The 20,872-nt window shown below is 40.4% G+C and overlaps 1 protein-coding gene across 1 annotated transcript; it reads right to left on the bottom strand.

Moving 5' to 3' along the window:
* Positions 1–884: 884 nt before the first annotated feature.
* On the bottom strand, positions 885–10,605 carry LOC113625350 (DBIRD complex subunit ZNF326-like). Its single transcript, XM_027115835.1, has 2 exons — positions 10,572–10,605; positions 885–4,448 (listed from the first exon to the last, which is right to left on the bottom strand). Exons 1-2 carry the CDS (start codon positions 10,603–10,605, stop codon positions 4,249–4,251), a joined length of 234 nt encoding a protein of 77 aa, XP_026971636.1. The 3' UTR covers positions 885–4,248.
* Between the last annotated feature and the right edge of the window lie 10,267 nt (positions 10,606–20,872).

The raw sequence follows: 20,872 nt of genomic DNA, 5'->3' as shown, positions 1-20,872 counted from the left end.
TTAGGCAGAATATCGACTTTGGGCAAAGAAAGTTTTATGAAGAATCAAACAGAGGGACTTCCCTGGTGGTCCAGTGGTTAAGACTCTGCCCTCCCAGTGGAGGGGGCACGGGTTCAATCCCTGGCTGGCGAACTAAGATCCCACATACCGCATGGCACGGCCAAAAAAGAATCAAATAGAACTTCTAGAAATTACAAAGTTAATCTTGAAATTTAATTTAATGGATGCATAAGATGTAGCTTAGACCCAGTTGAAGGGAGAATGTAAACTAGAAGACATATCTGAAGAAGTTATCCGAAATGTAACACAGAGAGACAATGATATGAAAGGTATGAAAGGAAGGCTAAAAAATGAGGAGCAAAGAGTAAGAAGATCTAACATATATCAACTCAGAGTTTCAGAAGGGGATAAAGCCTTGTGTTAACCAGGTGGTTAAAAGTGGATGCACAGGGACTTCCCTGGTGGGCCAGTGGGTAAGACTCCGTGCTCCCCACGGAGAGGCCCTGGGTTCAATCCCTGGTCAGGGAACTAGATCTCACATGCATGCCACAACTAAGAGTCTGCATGGGCAAGGAAGATCTCACGTGCTACAACTAAGGCATGGCGCAACCTAAATAAATAAACAAAAAAGAAAGAAAGTAAAAGCCAAGGATCTTTAAAAAAATTTTAAAAATAAAGACAAAAGAAAAAGTGTATCCACAATCAGAATCTAGTTTATATTCAGATGTTCTGATCATTCAGTAATAAAGGATTATAAAATAATGTCCACAATAGTCCTAATCAGGACAGAGGATGACTGATTTGGGTACCACTCAATCTGGTGGTTCTCAGAGGTGCCAGATATTCTCTGGAGAGGAGAGGGTCCCCCATTGTCTTGAGAGCATCCACAAACCCTTACATCTGTGGTTTAGGGGGAAGGGTTCCTGTGGTCTTCATCTAACTATAGAACAACTCTTTAAGAGAATAAAATTGGAAGACAAAAATCATCCTAAAAGGAAATGAGAACCATGATTTGTAAAATTATGAAATGCCTGTAAATTTCTCATATTGATCATGTTTTTGCTATCTAATTATTCTCCTCTAGTGAGTAATAGTAAAGTCCTTAAGACAAATATAAATTTTTTGCGGAGCAAAGAATATGGAAGTTGGAGAGATTTGTGACAAGAGAAGTAGGTAGAGTCAGCTACTGAGAGAGAGGAAAGTGCGGAGTTTCTGGGGCTCTTCAAGGATAAGAAGAGAAAACCGGCAGCCGGTTCAAGCCTGGCTCTGAGGTTGAACAGTAGAGAAACACAAGCAGGATTCCCCAACAATGTATCACTGCAGTCAACATAATAAGTTTTTCCTCCTTACTATAGTCAGATAAGAAATGACAGTGTAGGTAGAACCTTCCTAAGGACGACAATAATATCTCAAAAGCTAGGTGGAGTTGTGTTTCTGGCAATATGGTATTATAGATATTCTTTTAAATCTTTTCACTACAAAATCTCTAAAAGCCACTGTACTAAATGTAAAAATCATCTTTTTAAATGTATGGCTGAGCTAGCAATAAAGTAAGGAAAATCCTTAGTGGCCTGAACTGAAATGGGAACAGGAATCTAGAGAGACATCATAGTTTTTGGCTGTCTTATCACCCATGTGATCTTTCCTTTGTTCTTACCTCCATGCAAAGCTCAGAAGGTATAAGGTAGGACCTGGAAATTTCCTTAAATGCCTAGAACCAATAAGCAACCCAGTTTTTGGTGAGAGGCTCTGTGTGCATATTGGGGGTGCATTTTCAACTCTGCCTTAGCTTCCACTTTCCTTGCACAGAATCTCAAGGTCATCCAGAGGTGAGAGCTTAGGGCCTTTTCGGGTCTTTCTTGTCAATGCACAGAGCCCTGGGCATGTGCACCACCCTATACATGCATGTGGCCTTCTTGATTCAGAAGCTTCCCAAAGCCCCTCTGTATGTCTCATTCTGTTTTTAATTTTTTGTTAGTCTAATGTTTTCCCCCAACTGGTATCCATCACCTCAGACAGCTGCAAGGTTAAGTAATTGCCTGTAATTGTTTTCGACAAATGTTTATGGGGAAAAAGTTTTTCACACTTAATGAGCTCTGAGTTAAGTCAGTCTTGCAAGTGGGATTTTCCAGGGAACAAACAGGTCATATAGTAAGTCTCTGGGGATGAAGCTTTGAAGGAGCTCCAGCCCCTTTCTGTTCCTTCCAGTGGCTGTCGGGCTGCTGGTCTTCACCATGAATGCAGGCTGTTGGTTTTCAAGGATATCACAAAGCAGGAGAGTCCGAGATGGGACTAGGGCAAGTGAAAAATGCCACAGAGCTCATTGCTTTTACTGAGATTGAACAGTTTTTTCCCCTCTTTCTCCTCCTCCTCCTTCTTTTTAAACACTCCCCGGATTGTTGCAAGCCTTTGGGAAATTTCCAGAGTTCTGCAACATTTGATTCTGACCATTAGCCAGTTTCTTGTTGCTTCTGTGGAAGAGAGAATTTTCTGAGGTCCTTACTCCACTATTTTTGCTGATGTCACCTCGATAGGGAGTTTGAACTGGCATACTCTGTGTGTCTGGAAACCACTTGGCCCAAATAGCATGGTGTTCTTTTAAAAATTAGCCTTATGAAATCTAGGAGGAATGTAGACTACTTAATAGTTAAATTCCTATGGAAAAATGTATATTTTCCCACCATTTCCTTCTCCTTCTTAAGCTTGATTTAGCCCTGGAGACTATAAAAGTGAATGAATAAATAAATGAATTAATCAGTTAAATTCGTGACTCATCAAAGCGTCCAGTACAGGGACTTAAACATGACGGACACTCAAGGAATAGTGCTGAGCCAAAATGGATTGGCTCAAAATAGGCAAAATTGACCTGTTCTCTATTATATCTTATCCTATTCATAACATTAAACATTTGGATTTATATTTATCCCACATAAAATTGTATACTTTTTATATTGAAGATTTCCCACTTCCTTTAGTTTTTATGGGATATATATATCTTAGTTTGGGTAAAAAATAAGTCCTATAATATAGATTTTTTTTTCTTTAACTTACAACATAGTTTTATAAAGGCCCACAATTACACGAGATAAATGATAACATCTACACAGTTTACGCACGTTACATTTACAATGTAATAGGGCAGGAAGAGATATGGTAAAACATTTAAATGTGTTACATTACTTCAATTATTTACAGATCACTAAATAGAAGGTACTATTTACTTCTGAATCCTAGTAACCATACAAAAATTATTCCTCTTTTCAACTACATTTTTCAAAACATCTATCACGTAAACAAAATTGTTGTATCTATCTTCTTGACTTTTCTCTACTATAAACCATAATGGCACACTTGAAGCAGAAAAAAGAAAAGTAAGCATCATTCGGTCCATCCTTAAGGAATCCAGATCCTTCAATTTATGAAGAAGGACAACACTTTCAAATGTTTCCTAACTAGTTTTACTTATATCTAGTAGGAATCTTTGTGCCTCCAACAGTAGACCCCCCTTGACCTGAAATGTGGTCAACCCAAAGCCTGTAGGAGTTCAACTAGGTTTAAGCTTTACACAGCATTGACAGTGAAACATAAGTACAATCTAAATTCTACTGCATTAAAATAAGCAAAGGTATCATACTCATGGCTTTAATATAATGTTCCTAGTCTAGAGCACAAGTGTTTCTGGTATAAGCAGCACCTGCCAATAAATAATCTAGACATGATTTAAAGAACACTTTTATTATTACAATATGCTCTTGTAACTTACTTTAAAATTAAAAGAATAACTATTTCAAATGTTTCTTAGAAATTGAATGTTGCTAGACTGGTTCAGTTAAACCCATTCTAGTCAAAGACTGCTTTGCTGCTTTATAGAGTACCCCACAGTAGTAAAGATTTTTGGAGATTCATAACAAAAAGCTTCACAAATAATATTTCCAATAACATTTTTATATCATTTGTTCAGGACATTCTGATTGATAAGCAGTTAAAGGTAAAAGAAGGAAAAAAAAATGCTCACCGCTAAAGACAGAAAATCTTACTCTATTATAATGAAATGATAAAGGTTTTCCTGAGATTTTCCTAATGTCTGCCAGTGATGCTGAGATAATTTTTAGAACCACTAACACCTTTCAACATTTAAGGTGGTTCTAAATAGCAAAGTTCAAGTAGCATCACATGCCTAAGGAATAGGAAATCAGAATATCCAGACTCTTACAGTCATCTAATTATTTGGCCAAGTGATGAAGCAATTTACCTGCTACCCCCACCACCACCACTGTGACTGTCCATGCCATATGACTGGTTTAGGTAGGAGTCCATGGATCTTGGACCCCCCCAGGATCCATGGCCATAGTCACGATCCATTCCATTAAAGCTCTGATAAGTATTTCTGCAAGCAAAGTGTGTGTAATCGTCCTCGAAGTCCACGGCGGAGGCTCGGGGCCGACGGCCTCAGTGGCGCTGGGCTGAGCTGTGGTGGGAGGCGAGCGCCCGTGACCCGCGGTTACACACAGCCAGTCAACGCGACCAAGAGCCTATAATATAGTTTTAACAGTAAATTCTTTCCATTAAAAAAAAGAAGAAAGGAGAAAGGAGGGAGGAGACAGGAAGATATTCTTGTCAGTTGTCAAGGTGGTGGCCACTGACAAATTTTGCAAGTATTTTGACAAACACCTAGCAGAAATAGGCTTATTTTCCATCAGAAAACTCATAACTAACTGAAAGATATTAGGTAAAGAAGCCTGTTTGGAAATCATCTGAAAAGATTCTTGTGTCTCATGTCTTTCTTAATTTGTTATAATGAATGAGTCATAATATATTAAGAGGATTAGAGCTGCTTATAATGAGAGTGCTACATTTAAAGGACTAACAATATAATATAATATGATTACGATATAACATAATATGATGGGATAAGATAATATGATTCTTTCATTTCCTGTTCTCACTAACACATTACAAAAACAACTAAGTGGCTTTTCATTTTGCTTTATTTTGTTAGAGAAGATGTGAACGTTAAGTAGAATCTGGCTATGTTTTCCCACACAAACACATACGTGCACAAATAATGACAACTCAGTTTTATAAAAATGTAATGAAAACGGTATAGAAACCGTTTTATAAAAAAAAACCAAAACGTTGTATCTCTTTACTTCTCTTTGACTCTCCTTAATTAATAATGGATATAAAAGCAGACCTTTAATTATTATTCTAACAAAGATAGTCCACATCTTTAAAAATTCTTTCATCTGTATTAATACTTAAAATCATCTAAGAAAAAGCAAATGGTATTTTCCTCAGTTCTTGTGACATTATGTCTTTCAAATTTGAAAAAAAAAACAAACAAAAAACACTCTGAAAAATAGGAAGGTTCTTCAAGACATCACACCCAGTCTCCTTAGAAAGTCTTTGATATGGAAAAACAGAGGGATTGTTCCAGTTTAAAAGAGAAAAGACCAAAAAAAAGGAATTTAACATGACTATTGAGTAGATACTGATTTTAAAACACTATAAAACATATTTTGAGGATAATAGGGAGAATTTGAATATGAATTGAATATCATTAAGATATCTTTTCATTTTCTTAGGTATGTTAATGATATTGTTTTGTAGGAGAATCTTCTTTATTATAGGTGCATGCTGAAGTTTTTAGGGCTGAAGTCTACAACTTAACTTTCAAAAGATTCAGAAAGATATATATATATATATATATATATATATATATATATATATAGTCCTGGGATAAACCATAATGGAAAATAATGTAAAAAAAAGAATGTATATATATGTATAATTGAGTCACTTTGCTGTACAGCAGAAATTAACACAGCATTGTAAATCAACATTGTAAATCAAAAGACAAGAAAAGAAATATATATATATATATGTATGTACACACACATGGTAGTTGTCCAGCTGGGAATGTAAAATCTGATTTCAATCATGAAATGTGGTAAGTGGAAATGCATTGTCCAGATCCCCCTACAAGGACAAACTAACTCCTGGGAGAGCTGTCAAGAGGCCACATCCAACTAATAGCCCTTCAGAGACTGCTGCTACTACACAGAGCCCCTTTGCCCAAGGTCATGCCCTTCTAGGTTAGCCAACTGTCAGCGATGATTGAGGTGGAAGTAGAAAGGCCTGGTCACTTTGGACCAATGGGGGATAATCCTGATGGGTCCATTTTAGCTTCAGAGGTCCATTTGGAGTCGGCTCTGTCTGTCAGTCCTACCTTACAGCTCAACTTCTCCCTCTGCCCGGTTGTGTTGTTCCCCCAATGCCCCGCCCCATTCCACATGCAGGTATCGATCCTAAGGGCACAACCTAGTAAATATCTGACCCTTAAATTCTGTCTCAAAGTCGTCTTCTAGGAGAACTGAATCTGCGACACAAGATGGATATCAGACAACCTCTAAATGATGAACATTTTTTTTAAAAGTTCTGTTTTCTTAAAAAATAGCAGTGTCATCAAAAACAAAGAAAAGCTGTGGAAATGTTCTGAATTAAAAGAGGCTAGAGGGCTTCCCTGGTGGCGCAGTGGTTAGGAATCCGCCTGTCCCCGGTCGGGGGGACAGGGGTGCGATCCCTAGTCCGGGAGCATCCCACATGCTGCGGAGCAACTAAGTCCGTGCACCAACAACTACTGGGCCTGTGCTCTAGAGCCCTCGAACCACAACTACTGAAGCCCATGAGCCTAGAGCCCGTGCTCTGCGACGAGAAGCCACCGCAATGAGAAGCCCGTGCACCACATCGAAGAAGCAGCCCCCGCTCGCGCCAACTAGAGAAAGCCCGCGTGCAGCAATGAAGACCCAATGCAGCCAAAAATAAATAAGTAAAATAAATAAATTTATAAAATAAAATAAAAGAGACTAGAGAAACGCATGACAACTAAGTGAGATATGTGATGTTGGACTGCATCCTGTACTAGAGGAAAATAAAAGACCAAAAAGAACACTGCTGGATCAATTGACAAACTAGAATGTGGATTACAGATGAGATTTTAAAAAGTATTGCATCAAAACTATTACATATAGAATGGATAAACAGCAAGTTCCTACTGTATAGCACAGGGAACTATATTCAATATCCTGTGATAAACTATAATGGAAAAGAATATTTAAAAAAAGAATGTATAGGGACTTCCCTGGTGGCACAGTGGTTAAGACTCCATGCTCCCAATGCAGGGGGCCTGGGTTTGATCCCTGGCCAGGGAACTAGATCCCACGTATATGCCGCAACTAAGAGTTCACATGCCACAACTAAGGAGCCTGCCTGCCTCAACTAAGACCCAGCACAACCAAATAAATATTTTTCTAAAAATGTGTATGTATGTATAACTGAATCACTTTGCTCTACAGCAGAAATGAACACAACCTTGTAAATCAACTATACTTCAATTAAGAAAAAGTACAGCATCAATTTTAAATTTCCTGTAATTGGTAAATATACAGTGGTTATGTAGGAAAATGTCCTTGTTCTTAGGAAATAGACACTGAAAAATATAGGGGAAAGGGGGCACATTGCATGCAACTTCCTCTTGAACGGTTCAGAAAACGTACATACACACATACATAGAATATAGTAAAAGAAAATGGGGCAGGGAATTCCCTGGTGGTCCAGTGGTTAGGACTCTGCACTCTCACTGCCCAGGGCCCAGGTTCAATCATAGGTTGGCCAAAAAAAAAAGCAAATGGGGCAAGAGTCTAAAAGTTGGTGAAGCTAGGTAAAGGGGGTGTGAGAGGATTCTTCTTACTTTTCTTGCAACTTTTCTGTAGGCCTGAAATTATTTTCAAATAAAAAATTAAATATATGTACATATATATGTATATATAAATATAAATAATAACAGATCAACCAGCTGTAGCAAAATGTTAACAATTGATTTATGTTATAAGTATATAGTTGCTCTCTGTCCTATTCTTTGAACTTCTCTGAATGTTAAAAATTTTTCATAATGATAATTTGGAAAGAAAATACAGGCCAGGATGTTTGCTGTGGCTTACCTCTTTAAGGCTTGCAAGATTATGCCTTTAGGGCTTCCCTGGTGGTGTGGTTAAGAATCCGCCTGCCAATGCAGGGGACACGGGTTCAAGCCCTTGTCCGGGAAGATCCCACATGCCGCGGAGCAACTAAGCCTGTGTACCACAACTACTGAGCCTGCGCTCTGCAACTACTGAAGCCCAAGCGCCTAGAGCCCATGCTCTGCAACAAGAGAAGCCACCACAATGAGAAGTCCGTGCACCTCAACAAAGAGTAGCCCCCCGCGCGCCGCAACTAGAGAAAGCCCATGGGCAACAACGAAGAACCAACACAGCCAAAAATAAAATAAAATAAAAGATTATGCCTTTATTTCAGGTTGCTGCCACGAGCTTTTGGTCACTCTATTTGTGATTAACTTAGAGAACACAGATTAGCATACCAATTAGACTCTTAAAATTTCCCCCTCTATAAAGTAGAACTCTGTAGATCATTAACTATTTACCTCCTCACTCTAAGAAACCCTGTTAGATATACAGTATAAACTCTGAGTACCAAAACTTTGGCTTTTTTTATTCTCTACTATGTCCTTAGTTGCTAGATAAATTCCTAGAACATGGAATATGCTCTGTAAATACCTGTTAAAGGAACAAGTGAGGAAGATCTAAAATAACTATGATTTTGGTATAGATGAATAATTTTACCTACCAAACTCCTATCAAATCAACTCTTTTACCTACCAAATCAACTCCTATCATTATGGTCAAAATTTAATTTGGTTTTACTGTTTTTGCTTACTTTCTCTTTCTTACTACAAGTTGGGAGAATCAGAATTTTGTCATTATTTCAGCAAACAAGTAGTTAATCAGGGTGAAGCTGAGCCGGGAAGTAGCTTGAAGTAGTGCTTCTGGGTTCCTGGGGGAAGCAGCAGAGAGTCTTTTGAATGCAAACCCATTAGGGTGCTCAGGTGCAGGGTGACCTTGAGGAAAGAGGTGCAATGGTAGCTAAGGGCTTAGGAGGAGAGGACCCACCACACAGGATTGAGCTGACTTGAAACAGGAGAACCAATGCTCCACTACATGTGGAGGATTGAAGTCAGGAGGCTCTATGAAGCCGCACGTCAGAGAATATAGCCCATTTATTAGCAAATTGTCAGTACTCACTCAGTGAGACTGGAAATGAATAAAGCTGCAGGAGACAGAGTAGCCAGGAATCAGAATGCAGAGATTAGGACTGGAGCAGGAACCAAGAGGAAACTAAACCGATGTGGAAATAGGGCACAGCGGCTGGAGGCAGCAGTTTTGTCCTGTTTGGATGTTTCCCCACGTGGGCCTGGGCAGAAGTGTTAACCATGAAGCAAGAGCCTTCCCGTGATCATGACCTCCTGACAAACCACTGGGGCTGACGGTGCTTGTGGCTAACTGGGGCTAAAGTGTCCCTCTGAGGCACACACTGCTGTTGTTTCAGGGCACCCTTTATCTTCTGCTTTACTATCCTTACTGTTTCTACTTCCAGCTCAGAATCAGAGAAAGTAGAGCAAAGTATCACCAAGAGCCTGCAATTTTTCATCTTTATCCTCCCATCCAGAGCCCACCTTCTCATTTGCAAATCTAGAAAGCTGTTTTCTCCCTAGGCAACTTTTATTCAAAATAATGTGTTTAAATTTATAATTATTTTGCATTGAATAATTTAAAATTATCTTTTAAACTAACAGATCAGCAAATTATCTGAAATGTTTTCAAAGTGACGTCTTATCATACTGCTTAAAAAGGACCACACTCCTCCAAGTCTTGACACATTGAGGTGGAACACTGGAAGTAAAATCAGTACAGTGGTCTTAATACAGAGGTACGCTGTCAGACATGACTTATGATATTTAGGCATCCTGAAAAATATGGTTTATGGCTGGGTTTTATTTCAGGTTCTCTCTGCTTGTCATTGTCTTCGTCTATTTTGCAATCGTGCAATAGTCTCCTCCAGATAAATACAAATGAATTGTGTCTAATGGAACGCAATCAGTTATTGCCCTGTAAATACCGAGGAGTTCTGCCAGTTTTGTAACTGTTTATAAATCCATTTCAGCATTCCTGATGGTCTACACATTTGTGAGACTGTGAATTCTTTTTACCCATTGTAACATCTTCTTTCTTTCTTTTTTTTTTTTTTTGTGGTTACACGGGCCTCTCACTGCTGTGGCCCCTCCCGTTGCGGAGCACAGGACGCGCAGGCTCAGCGGCCATGGCTCACGGGCCCAGCCGCTCCGCGGCACGCGGGATCCTCCCGGACGGGGGCACGAACCCGCGTCCCCTGCATCGGCAGGCGGACTCTCAACCACTGCGCCACCAGGGAAGCCCCCCATTGTAACATCTTAACTGATTCTATCATTAATAGAGTTAAATAAAACCTTTGAAACAGGTTAACTTTATATTTGTGAGTCATGATTTACCTGTTTTTTAAAAAATGGTCTTTTAATAGGCCTTTAGTCTAAAAGTATTAGTCTGACCTTAGGAGGACAAATGAGTAGGGAGAGGTGGTTTTTTAAAAAGTGTACATGAAGTTTTTTTCTGGCCCACTCAATTTCCAAAACGTAAATTTACCTTCCACTCCTAGGATGATGATGGAACTGAGCATCGGGACAGGGGGAAGCACTCATTTAGGGGAAAGGGGTGGGGTAGGGCTGGGGGGCTTGGTTTAAGTGCAATACCAGGCAAGCAGGGAAGGGCTGAAGGAGAGAGATTTCTGATCCCCCCCCCCCAACATTTGTATTGCTGAGGCAAATTCTTTCTTTAGGGATCCCAGGCTCTTTTCCCTGCATCCTTCATTCCTATCTGCTCTCTTTAAGGCCATATGTTAAAGCCAGGCCCTTGATATGACTGCTGGAAGATTAATACACTTGTTTGACACAGCCAGGATATTAGCACAGCATTCAAATATGCGCAGCTTTCCTTTTCTCTCTCTCTCTCTTTTATTTTTTTTGCAGTCAGACTGAGGCCTCTTAATCCCTTCAGCTGCTACTCAGAGGAAGGGAGTCCAGCCAGTGTTCTAGCCACACCAAACTCCAAAATAATTGGTTAGACATGGCACTTTGCCTGATCAGCGCTGCAGCTGGAGAACGCAGAATGCCTTCCTCGGCCTGAGGATGGATACACTGTCTGCCTCACCGAAGAGGGATGAAGAGAAGTCCCAGTACTATCTGATCGGCTCCTGCCCTTGCCTCAGCTCTCCCTTGGGATAACTAAACCCATCAGGGTGTTTATGCAGAGTGGACTTTTATTTCTACATTCCCTTCTCCAGTCCTCCCGGTGTGTCTTCTTTCTCTTCTGTCCCCTTGGTTAAAATTTCCTCTTCCCTACCAGTCCCTCCTGACCACGTGCTTCGACGTAATCCAGAAACAATTACCATCCTTTCTGGGTAGTATTTTATGGTGGTTAAGAATGAGAGCCCTGGGGTCAGACAGGCCTCGGCTTCTAACTGCAGTGCCACTTATCACCTACCTGTGTGGCCTTGGGAAGTCAGTCAAAAGCTCTAACCATCAGTTTTTCCATCTGTAAAAATGATAACAGGGACAATAATATCTACTTTATTGGGCAGCTGTGAGGAGGAAATGAGGCAATGGAGTGAAGCTCAGTGTCGGACTCAGTCATCTGTTATGACTATAACCTTCTTCTCAGTTTCCAGTCTCCTATTTCCTATTTTCCCTCTGTTTCTAGTGTACTTCTATTTCCTATTTTCTTTTTTTTTTTTTCTGCAGTATGTGGGCCTCGGCTCTGGCCGCATAGGCTCAGCGGCCATGGCCCATGGGCCCAGCCGCTCCGGGGCATGTGGGATCCCCCCAGACCAGGGCACGAACCCGTGCCCCCTGCATCAGCAGGCGGACTCCCAACCACTGTGCCACCAGGGAAGCCCAATTTCCTATTTTCTTATTTGTAGGTACTACTTCACATTTTTCCCCTCAGTCCAACATAGATACTGATGAGGTTCAAGACATGCTAGCCCCAAATATGACACCTTGGCATTTTTTTTTTTTAATTATTTATTTTATTTTATTTATTTTTGGCTGCACTGGCTTTTCGTTGCTGTGCACGGGTTTTTCTCTAGTTGCGGCGAGCGGGGGCTACTCTTCTTTGCGTGTGCGGGCCTCTCATTGTGGTGACTTCTCTTGTTGCAGAGCACGGGCTCTAGGTGTGTGGGCTTCAGTAGTTGTGGCTCATGGGCTCAGTAATTGTGGCGCACGGGCTTAGTTGCACCGAGGCATGTGGGATCTTCCAGGACCAGGGCTCGAACCTGTGTCCCCTGTATTGGCAGACGGATTCTTGACCACTGTGCCACCAGGGAAGCCCTGGTATAGTTTAAACTGAAGAAATATGAGAAACAACGGGTACAGGAAGGATTTCTGACCTTCCCCTGAGTCAGGACGTGAGATCCTCATGTGAGAGGTGCCCTCTCCATACCCTTAGGAAAGGAGCATCTTTATCTCCAAAGAAGGAGGGATGCTGAGAGGAATCTGAATGAACAGGCCTTGCTAAGTTTCCCCCAATTTACCACCCTTAGCACATACCCCTTTGGTCCTATCACATTTCTCGATGACCACTTTTCATGCAACCTAGTACACATAAAAATACTCAGGTTTGGGCTTCCCTGGTGGCACAGTGGTTGAGTCCGCCTGCTGGTGCAGGGGACGCGGGTTCGTGCCCCGGTCCGGGGGGATCCCACATGCCACGGAGCGGCTGGGCCCGTGGGCCACGGCCGCTGGGCCTGCGCGTCCGGAGCCTGTGCTCCACGACGGGAGAGGCCACGGCAGTGAGAGGGCCGCGAACCGCAAAAAAAAAAAAAATACTCAGGTTAAACTATTTCCTCGGGTCTTCATTTTCTTATGAAAGCTCCTATGTCATGTAAAACTTTTATTTAAAAATGTGTATGCCTTCCCCCTGTTAACCTGTCTTTTGTTATAAGTGCCCCAGCTGAGACTTTAGAAGAGGAAGAAATGATATTTTTTTCCTCCCCTACATTAGCAAATCAATGACAGTGGTCACATGTACCATATTTTTTGATTACAAGCAATTTCAGTTTCTTCATCTGTGATCTGGGGAGAAACACCATCAGTAAACCATTGTAAGGCTGTTGTAAGAATTAAACAAGATAATGTATATAAGTGCCTAGCACAGTGCCTGGCTCCTAGTAAGAGCTCAGGAATTGTGTTGTATCTCACTTTATTAATCCTTTCATTAGGGTGTATTATGAAATAATTCACATAACTAACATATCGCTTTGTTGAAAAGTAGGGAATTCTTGGGCTTGCAGCTAGTTTAATGATCACTGGTTCTAATCAGAGAGCTCGTTTGATGATATTATTTGTAATTAGTTTAGATATCATTTTGGACTTACGTTTCATCCTAAAAGAAAACATTAGCTGAAAGATACCACTCTGAGCAACAAAATAATGGTTTCCTACTGTTACAGTAAAGCTACATTATGCTCATTCCTTCCTTTCCAAAGGGGGACATTCTGACCCTGTGATAATGTTTTACTTAAAGGAGTTTATTTTATTTTACATCAAATGATTCATGTAGATGAGTTCATTTCTTGTGATGAAGATGGAAACGAAGTAGCTGAGCTTCTTGCTGTAATCTCACTGACTTGCTGTAATCCAACTGGCTAGAAAATACAACAATTGTCTGGCTCAGAAAAAAAAAAATAAAACAAAAAACGAGCTTTCCCAAAGAAATTCTGTTTGGGCATTCTCTTCAGTTTGATGAATGAGTTGTTTACTGAGCTTGAGACAGTGTAAAAAGGAAGAAATGGCCTTTTAAAAAAAATTTACTTATTTATTTTTGGCTGCTTTGGGTATTCATTGCTGCGCGCGGGCTTTCTTTAGTTGCAGCGAGTGGGGCCTACTCTTTGTTGTGGTGCACAGGCTTCTCATTGCAGTGGCTTCTCTTGTTGTGGAGCACGGGCTCTAGGCACGCGGGCTTCAGTAGTTGTGGCACATGGGCTTCAGTAGTTGTGGCTCGCAGGCTCTAGAGCGCAGGCTCAGTAGTTGTGGCGCATGGGCTTAGTTGCTCTGCGGCATGTGGGATCTTCCCAGACCAGGGCTCGAACCTATGTCGCCTGCATTGGCAGGTGGATTCTTAAACACTGCGCCACCAGGGAAGTCCTGAAATGGTCATTTTCAAGAAAATTATTGAAGTGCACTCAGTGAATTTGAGCAGATTGCATTTGACGTGGCTTGAAAATAGATGTAGTTTTTAACAAATCAAGCTTTTGTTTAATTAAGACTGAAATAAAATGAGTGAATATTCTTGTAAATAATCTAATAAAACGTTAAAATGAAGAGACACTCTCCACAGTCATCTCCACGCCTGCCCGTGTTCTGGGGGATAGAATACATTTCTGAGGAAATCTGAGAATACCACTTTTATATTGTGTTTGGTATATTATAATTCCTCTTAAGAGATAAACAGTTTTAGGTGTGTGCTGAAGTTCCCCCTTCCTTATTCAATCTCTCAAAAACCAAAAAGCAAACCAAGGAGAAACGCTATGCTTATACATGAAATATCATTCCAGAGCAAGGCATCTCTCCCACACAAGGAAGGAAGAATTTAGTCATTTTACTATCTTCTAAGTTTTTCCATCTTCTTGGTTGGTGCATGTAAAGAACTGAATTAAATACGTTGTGTGTGTGAGTGTGTTGATAATGATAAAATCACCCCAGAGGTGAATGGTTTTATTTTGAATAGAGTTAATGAAATGAAAGCCCATATGGGGCAGAATGACAATCAAACAGAAGAGTCATGTTTAGTATTATCTATACAGTTGGGTAATAGAAAAAACAATTTGTTTACACTTAGTATTTCCCGTAAAGTAACCAAACAATTGATTTGACTAAGCTCTTATTTCCTGAACTTGCTGATGGTTTGGTATTAAGGAGAAAACCACCATTTCTTCTAAAGGGTAAGCTGTGTTTTTAGATATTACTTTCCTAATGAATTCTTGCCTGATCTCTACGAGCCTATCCCCCAACTTATTTCAGGGTCCCTGCTCTACACTCTTCACACAGAATTTTTAGTTATATGTTTGAATGCTTATTTGATGAATGTCTCTCCTCCACCAGAATGTAGTTTTGCTTACCTTATACTCCCAGAACCTAGCACAGTGCCAGGCAGAGAATAGAGCTCAATAATATTTATTGACTAGAAGAACAGCTATTCAATGGGTTTTGATAAAAGGCATTCATGCTCACGGGCATCGCAGCAACTAACATTTATTTATATTTGTCTGAGAAGGCAAAGGTGAGTTTGAGAAGGAAATTTAAGCTCTTAATTACCATCAAATCCATTAGGTCTTGTTCTCAGTTCCTCGTCTTATTAAAGGTGTTAAAAAGAATGTTGCATCTCACTCCTTAGAGATGTATTAAATCTGTCTGGCCACTTAATTAGACCAGGACTTTTAAATGACAACAGGTCCCACTTACAGGGAAAGATGATGAGGTTTTTCTCTAAACTATTATCAGGAGCAAATTACTTCACTATAAACCAGTTGTCTAATAATGTATTACTTATAATTAAGACCAGTTTACCTAATACATGCAAAATGAGGAAGCAAATACCAAGCACACCTAAGTATATAATACCTTTTAACACATTACAGTAATACGGTAACACCTCCTGAGTACTTGTTAAGTACGCTACAATGCTAAGCAACTTTACATGCATTTTCACATTTCATTTTCACAACAACACTGTGAGGTACTATTATTATTTCTATAAGGCTAAGAGAGGTTGGGCAATTAGCAAAAGTGGTGAAGCCCAGGCAAGACTTCTGGGTCTGTCTGACTTCAGGGACTTCCTTCTTAATCCTTGTACACAACGTCTCTGTAGTAATCATCTGTTAAGGTGTTCATCTCCCTTGCTTAACGTGAGAGTCTTAAGGGCAAGGTCTAAGTTTTACTCATCCTTGTATCTCAAGTACAGAACAGAGTGCAGGAAACATAATAGGTGCTCAATAAAAGTTTAGTGAATGAAAGAGGAAGTACTTTCTTCTTTTGTTTTTTTTTTGTGGTACGTAGGCCTCTCACTGTTGTGGCCTCTCCCGTTGCGGAGCACAGGCTCCAGACGCGCAGGCTCAGTGGTCATGGCTCACAAGCCCAGCTGCTCCGCGGCATGTGGGATCCTCCTGGACCGGGTCACAAACCCGTGTCCCCTGCATCAGCAGGCGGACTCTCAACCACTGCGCCACCAGGGAAGCCCCAGGAAGTACTTTCTCATCCTCAAAACTATAGTATGTTTAGTATAGTTTTAGTGTTAAACATAGTTAACTATATAATGGGCATAAATAAAATACACAAATCAAACAAATACTTATGTAATAAAACAAATAATATATGAATATATCTTACTGTTTTTGTTAAATTAGTAATCCATATTTTATGTTGAAGCATACGACATTGTCAAGGTCAAATAACAGCACTTTTATATGGTATAACTTCATTAAAAAAAAAAAACCTATGTCAACTCTTAGCTACATAATTAAGCAGAATGCTCCATTACCAGATGTTTTCTACTGAAACAGAGGTTTATCATTATAAACCGCCAAAGAGAAAGTTTTATGAAAAATTAAGGGTGTCATATCTATAAGCACTTTCTTCTAGGTCTAATGATCTAATTTCATATACAAATTATTTTTCATGCCCTTAGGTCCTAATGAAAATTAACCCAGCACATATTATTACACTTGGCTTTGATTCTCTCTTTTCTAAGCTGCCAGGTTGCATACCTCCTTGCAGAAGTCCTTCTTCATGAAGTTCTCCCTTTTTAGTATTAACTCTGCCTTTATCCCAAGCCCTGATGCACCCCCTAGTGTTCCTCGAACACTTCTATAATTATTATATCTGTGTATAATGATCACTTTTTGTTGAATGCTGGGGTCTGTTATACAAGATTGTGTAAAGCATTTATAATGGAGGAACTATACTGAAAGGGAGCAGAATATGCCACCCCCAAATATGCCACTTTGGCATGTTAATATTTTGAATTAAAATTACTTGAGAAACAGCTGGTACAAGAAGGACACTCTGACCCTCCTTTGTCCTCATGAAAGCAGAAAATAAATTTCCTATGTGAAAGGTACCCTCCCAGTATCAGGAGGGTAGAAGATATCCTTATCACCAGAAATAGGGAATTTAGGGCCAAGAAGGCTGTATAAACAAAACTTGTTACTTCTTCACTAATTTACTACCCCAAACCCAAACTTCTTTGTACTGTCAATTCTTCACAAATTTATTGTTTCTTTGTCTAAAAGGTATCAAATCTGCCTGCCTTGGTTACTTCTTTGAATCTCTTATTATATGGACTCCTGTACACATGACATTAAATTTTTCTCCTGTTAATCAGTTTGATGCTAATTTAATTATTACACCAGCCAAAGAACTTAGAAGGGAAGAAGGGAAAAGTTTTCTACCCCTACAATACCCAACTGATTTGGTTATTATACTAAGTGACTGGCTGGTTGACCATGGACTATTCTTAAATAACTTTTTTGTTTCTTGCATAAAAAGAAACACAAAATTAGAACTTCAGAGAGTAACCCTTGAGGGCTTTCAAAGCACACAGCGTAACCTTTGCTTCTGCATGATTTCTGAGCGAAGACTATGACCTCTCCTTACTGAATTCTTCATATGCTAAATTTTATGAAATAAATTACTTTCTTGGTTTCACCATGCTTTGAACTTTGCCATCTAGTGATTGCATTTTTGTCAGCAGTACCAACAAGGTCTCATGTTTTTGGTGTTCTAACTTAGTCCATCTAACCCCCTGGTGGGCCTGAATTCTTTTTCTACTCTACTTCAGTATTCAATTTAAAAGCTACACCCTGGGACTTCCCTGGCGGCGCAGTGGTTAAGAATCCACCTGCCAATGCAGGGGACACTGGTTTGAGCCCTGGTCTGCGAAGATCCCACATGCCGCGAAGCAACTAAGTCCGTGCACCACAACTACGGAGCCTGCGCTCTAGAGCCTGCGAGCCACAACTAGTGAGCCCGTGTGCCACAACTACTGAAGCCTGCACACCTAGAGCCCGTGCTCCACAACAAGAGAAGCCACCACAATGAGAAGCCTGCACACCACAACGAAGAGTAGCCCCGGCTTGCCGCAACTAGAGAAAGCCTGCGCGCAGCAACGAAGACCCAGTGCAGCCAAAAATAAATAAATAAAAAAAGACTCCGAGCTCCCAATGCAGGGGCCCCCAGTGAGGGGGGCCCAGGTTCAATCCTGGTCAGGGAACTAGAGCCCTCATGCCTCAACAAAGATCCCGTGTGCCGCAACTAAAGACCTGGCACAGCCAAATAAATAAATAATTTTTAAATTAAAAAATACAATTAAAAAAATAAAAAATACACCCCAAGCAAAGTCCACTTGAGAATTTCTTGGTCCTAGTTGGGTTAGCCTGGCTTTGAGTTGCACCTATATTATCTGGCTTGGTTAAATTCTGAAATACTGTATGTATATCAGCAACACTGGTATTACAGGTTTTCAGGACATAATGAGAACCTTCAATGCAGAATTTAATTAGCCATGGATTTCCTAGAGAACAGAAATAACACAGTGAAAACTGTAAAGTGCTATGTAAGTATATTTTTATTGTAACCTGAAAATTTCCCCTGTTGACAGTGGGCACAAATGGGGTAGTATTTAGAATTTTAATTCAGGATTCATTAAGGTGTCCCCATTGGCTGATATAATATCCACTACGTTTGCCCAATAAAGAGATCATACTTGAGAAGAGTTCACTGAAAAGTATTTCCAGGGCCTCCAGAAGATGCATTACATGTGTCTGTAGACACGTTTGCTCCTCTTGGGTACCACGACTCCCATCAGGTGTGCTGCCAGAGTGCTGGCTACTCGCCTTGTCAAAGCTGGCTAGAGACTGGGGATGAAGTGAGGGCAGTGGGCTCAATTCGCTTCCATTATATAGATCTTTTTTTTTGTTAGAGGAGACCCAAAATAGGCCTGCTTGTGCCCTGATGTTTTAGTGGAAAGAACTCCGCATTTTTTTCTTTTCTTTTTTTTTTTTTTTTTTTTGGGTCAAAGGGGCCTTTCCCTCTGTGGGCCCCCCCTTCCGGGGGACAGGGTCCCGATGCTGGTGGGTACACTCCATGGCTCACGGGCCCAGGCACTCTGCGGCATGTGGGACCCTCCCGGACCGGGGCACGAACCCGAATCCCCTGCATCGGCAGGTGGACTCTCAACCACTGCGCCACCAGGGAAGCCCAACTCTGCATTTTTAATTGCATGCTGCTCTTACACCCCCTCTCCTCTCAGAGGTCATAGGCTGTTCTGGGATCCCCCTCCAGCAAGTTCTTCCACAAGCTTCCTCAGGCCAAGAAGGACTTCTGGTGGGTACACTCCATCAGTTGCTCAGTCAAGTCCAAATCTTGTCATCTCACTTTGACTCATGATGGGACACCAGTACCCACCTCTCTCACTGTGTCACCTCTTGCATAAACTGTTAACTTGCATACTCGCATCCACCTCCATCCCTCCCTTTTCTAAACTCTATACCTGTAAGTATTACATAGCTTTTGCTTGTTTGTTTGTTTGTTTTTTTGCGGTACGCAGGCCTCTCACTGCTGTGGCCTCTCCCATTGCGGAGTATGGGCTCCGGACGCGCAGGCTCAGCGGCCATGGCTCACGGGCCCAGCCGCTCCGCGGCACGTGGGATCTTCCCGGACCGGGGCACAAACCCGTGTGCCCTGCATTGGCAGGCGGACTCTCAACCACTGCGCCACCAGGGAAGCCCAGTTTTAAAACTTTTTAGTTTAATAACTTAATTATGTCTCCCAGGCAGCACAACTCTAAGCTTACTGAGGGCAAGAACTTTCCATTAAAATCCTTGTGTCCTCTCCTAGCAAATCAGCTGATGGTTCAATATTTGCTTGACTGAATGTGATATGTCAGATGGTTTCTCTTAATGATAAACAAACAACCTCCTTCACCACCCCCAAAATGGAAAATAGCAAACTTCCAAAACAAAACAAAACAAAATTTAAATCATTCAGAAAGCCCTAACATACCTTCTTTATTTGATGTGATAAATTCCTTTATCACAAGCAAATTCTTTATTTGTACTCATCCTGCAAAGACTCGCTGTGTGCAGTGTTTCACACACTCGCGTTCACATGGGCTGGTTGATTGTGTTTGCTGAACAAGGGGCCAATGAGACTAAGGTTGGATGGTTGGCTCTTGCCTGGGTCAGTATGCTTCACACAGAGAGAAACTCTTCCAGAGGCAAAGCCAGGGTCTATTTAACCCCTGCCCTTCTACCTTCTAATGAATCATCTTGCCCATTATATTCATTAGGCTGAAGGAAGGACTTGCAAATAATTTCTAGCAAAAAGTTTGTGCCTGACTTATATTTACTTTGTTCCTACTGACACCAGTTTCTTTAACAATGAAGAGCATTTTTCATCTTATCTGGGTATCTTGGAATAATCAGAACATACTATGACAACTGAAGAATATGAAAACATAGAATCTGAATAAAAGATTTGTCTCACCAAATACTTATTAGGTACCCACTGTATGTGCTAGGAACCCATTATATATAGCACATTGAGCAATGACTTAGTAAGCAGAGGTTGAAAAAAGGGGAAGGTGGTGAGATTGGTATATAAAATTTTTATACTATCAGTTTTTATACTATCAAATTTATATATCAAATTTTATATATCAAATTTATATATACTATCAAATTTATATATCAAATATATATATATTTATATATATATATTTATATATATAAATATATATATTTGATATTATATTTGATAATTTGATATATTTGATATTATATTTGATATTTGATATATATATTTGATAAAATTTGATATATAAATATATATATA

This window comes from Aethalodelphis obliquidens, unplaced genomic scaffold (assembly GCF_003676395.1).
Source record: "Aethalodelphis obliquidens isolate GAN/ISIS:26980383/991018 unplaced genomic scaffold, ASM367639v1 scaffold2, whole genome shotgun sequence".
Taxonomy (NCBI): Eukaryota; Metazoa; Chordata; class Mammalia; order Artiodactyla; family Delphinidae; genus Aethalodelphis; species Aethalodelphis obliquidens.
This window is presented reverse-complemented; position numbering and strand designations above follow the sequence as displayed.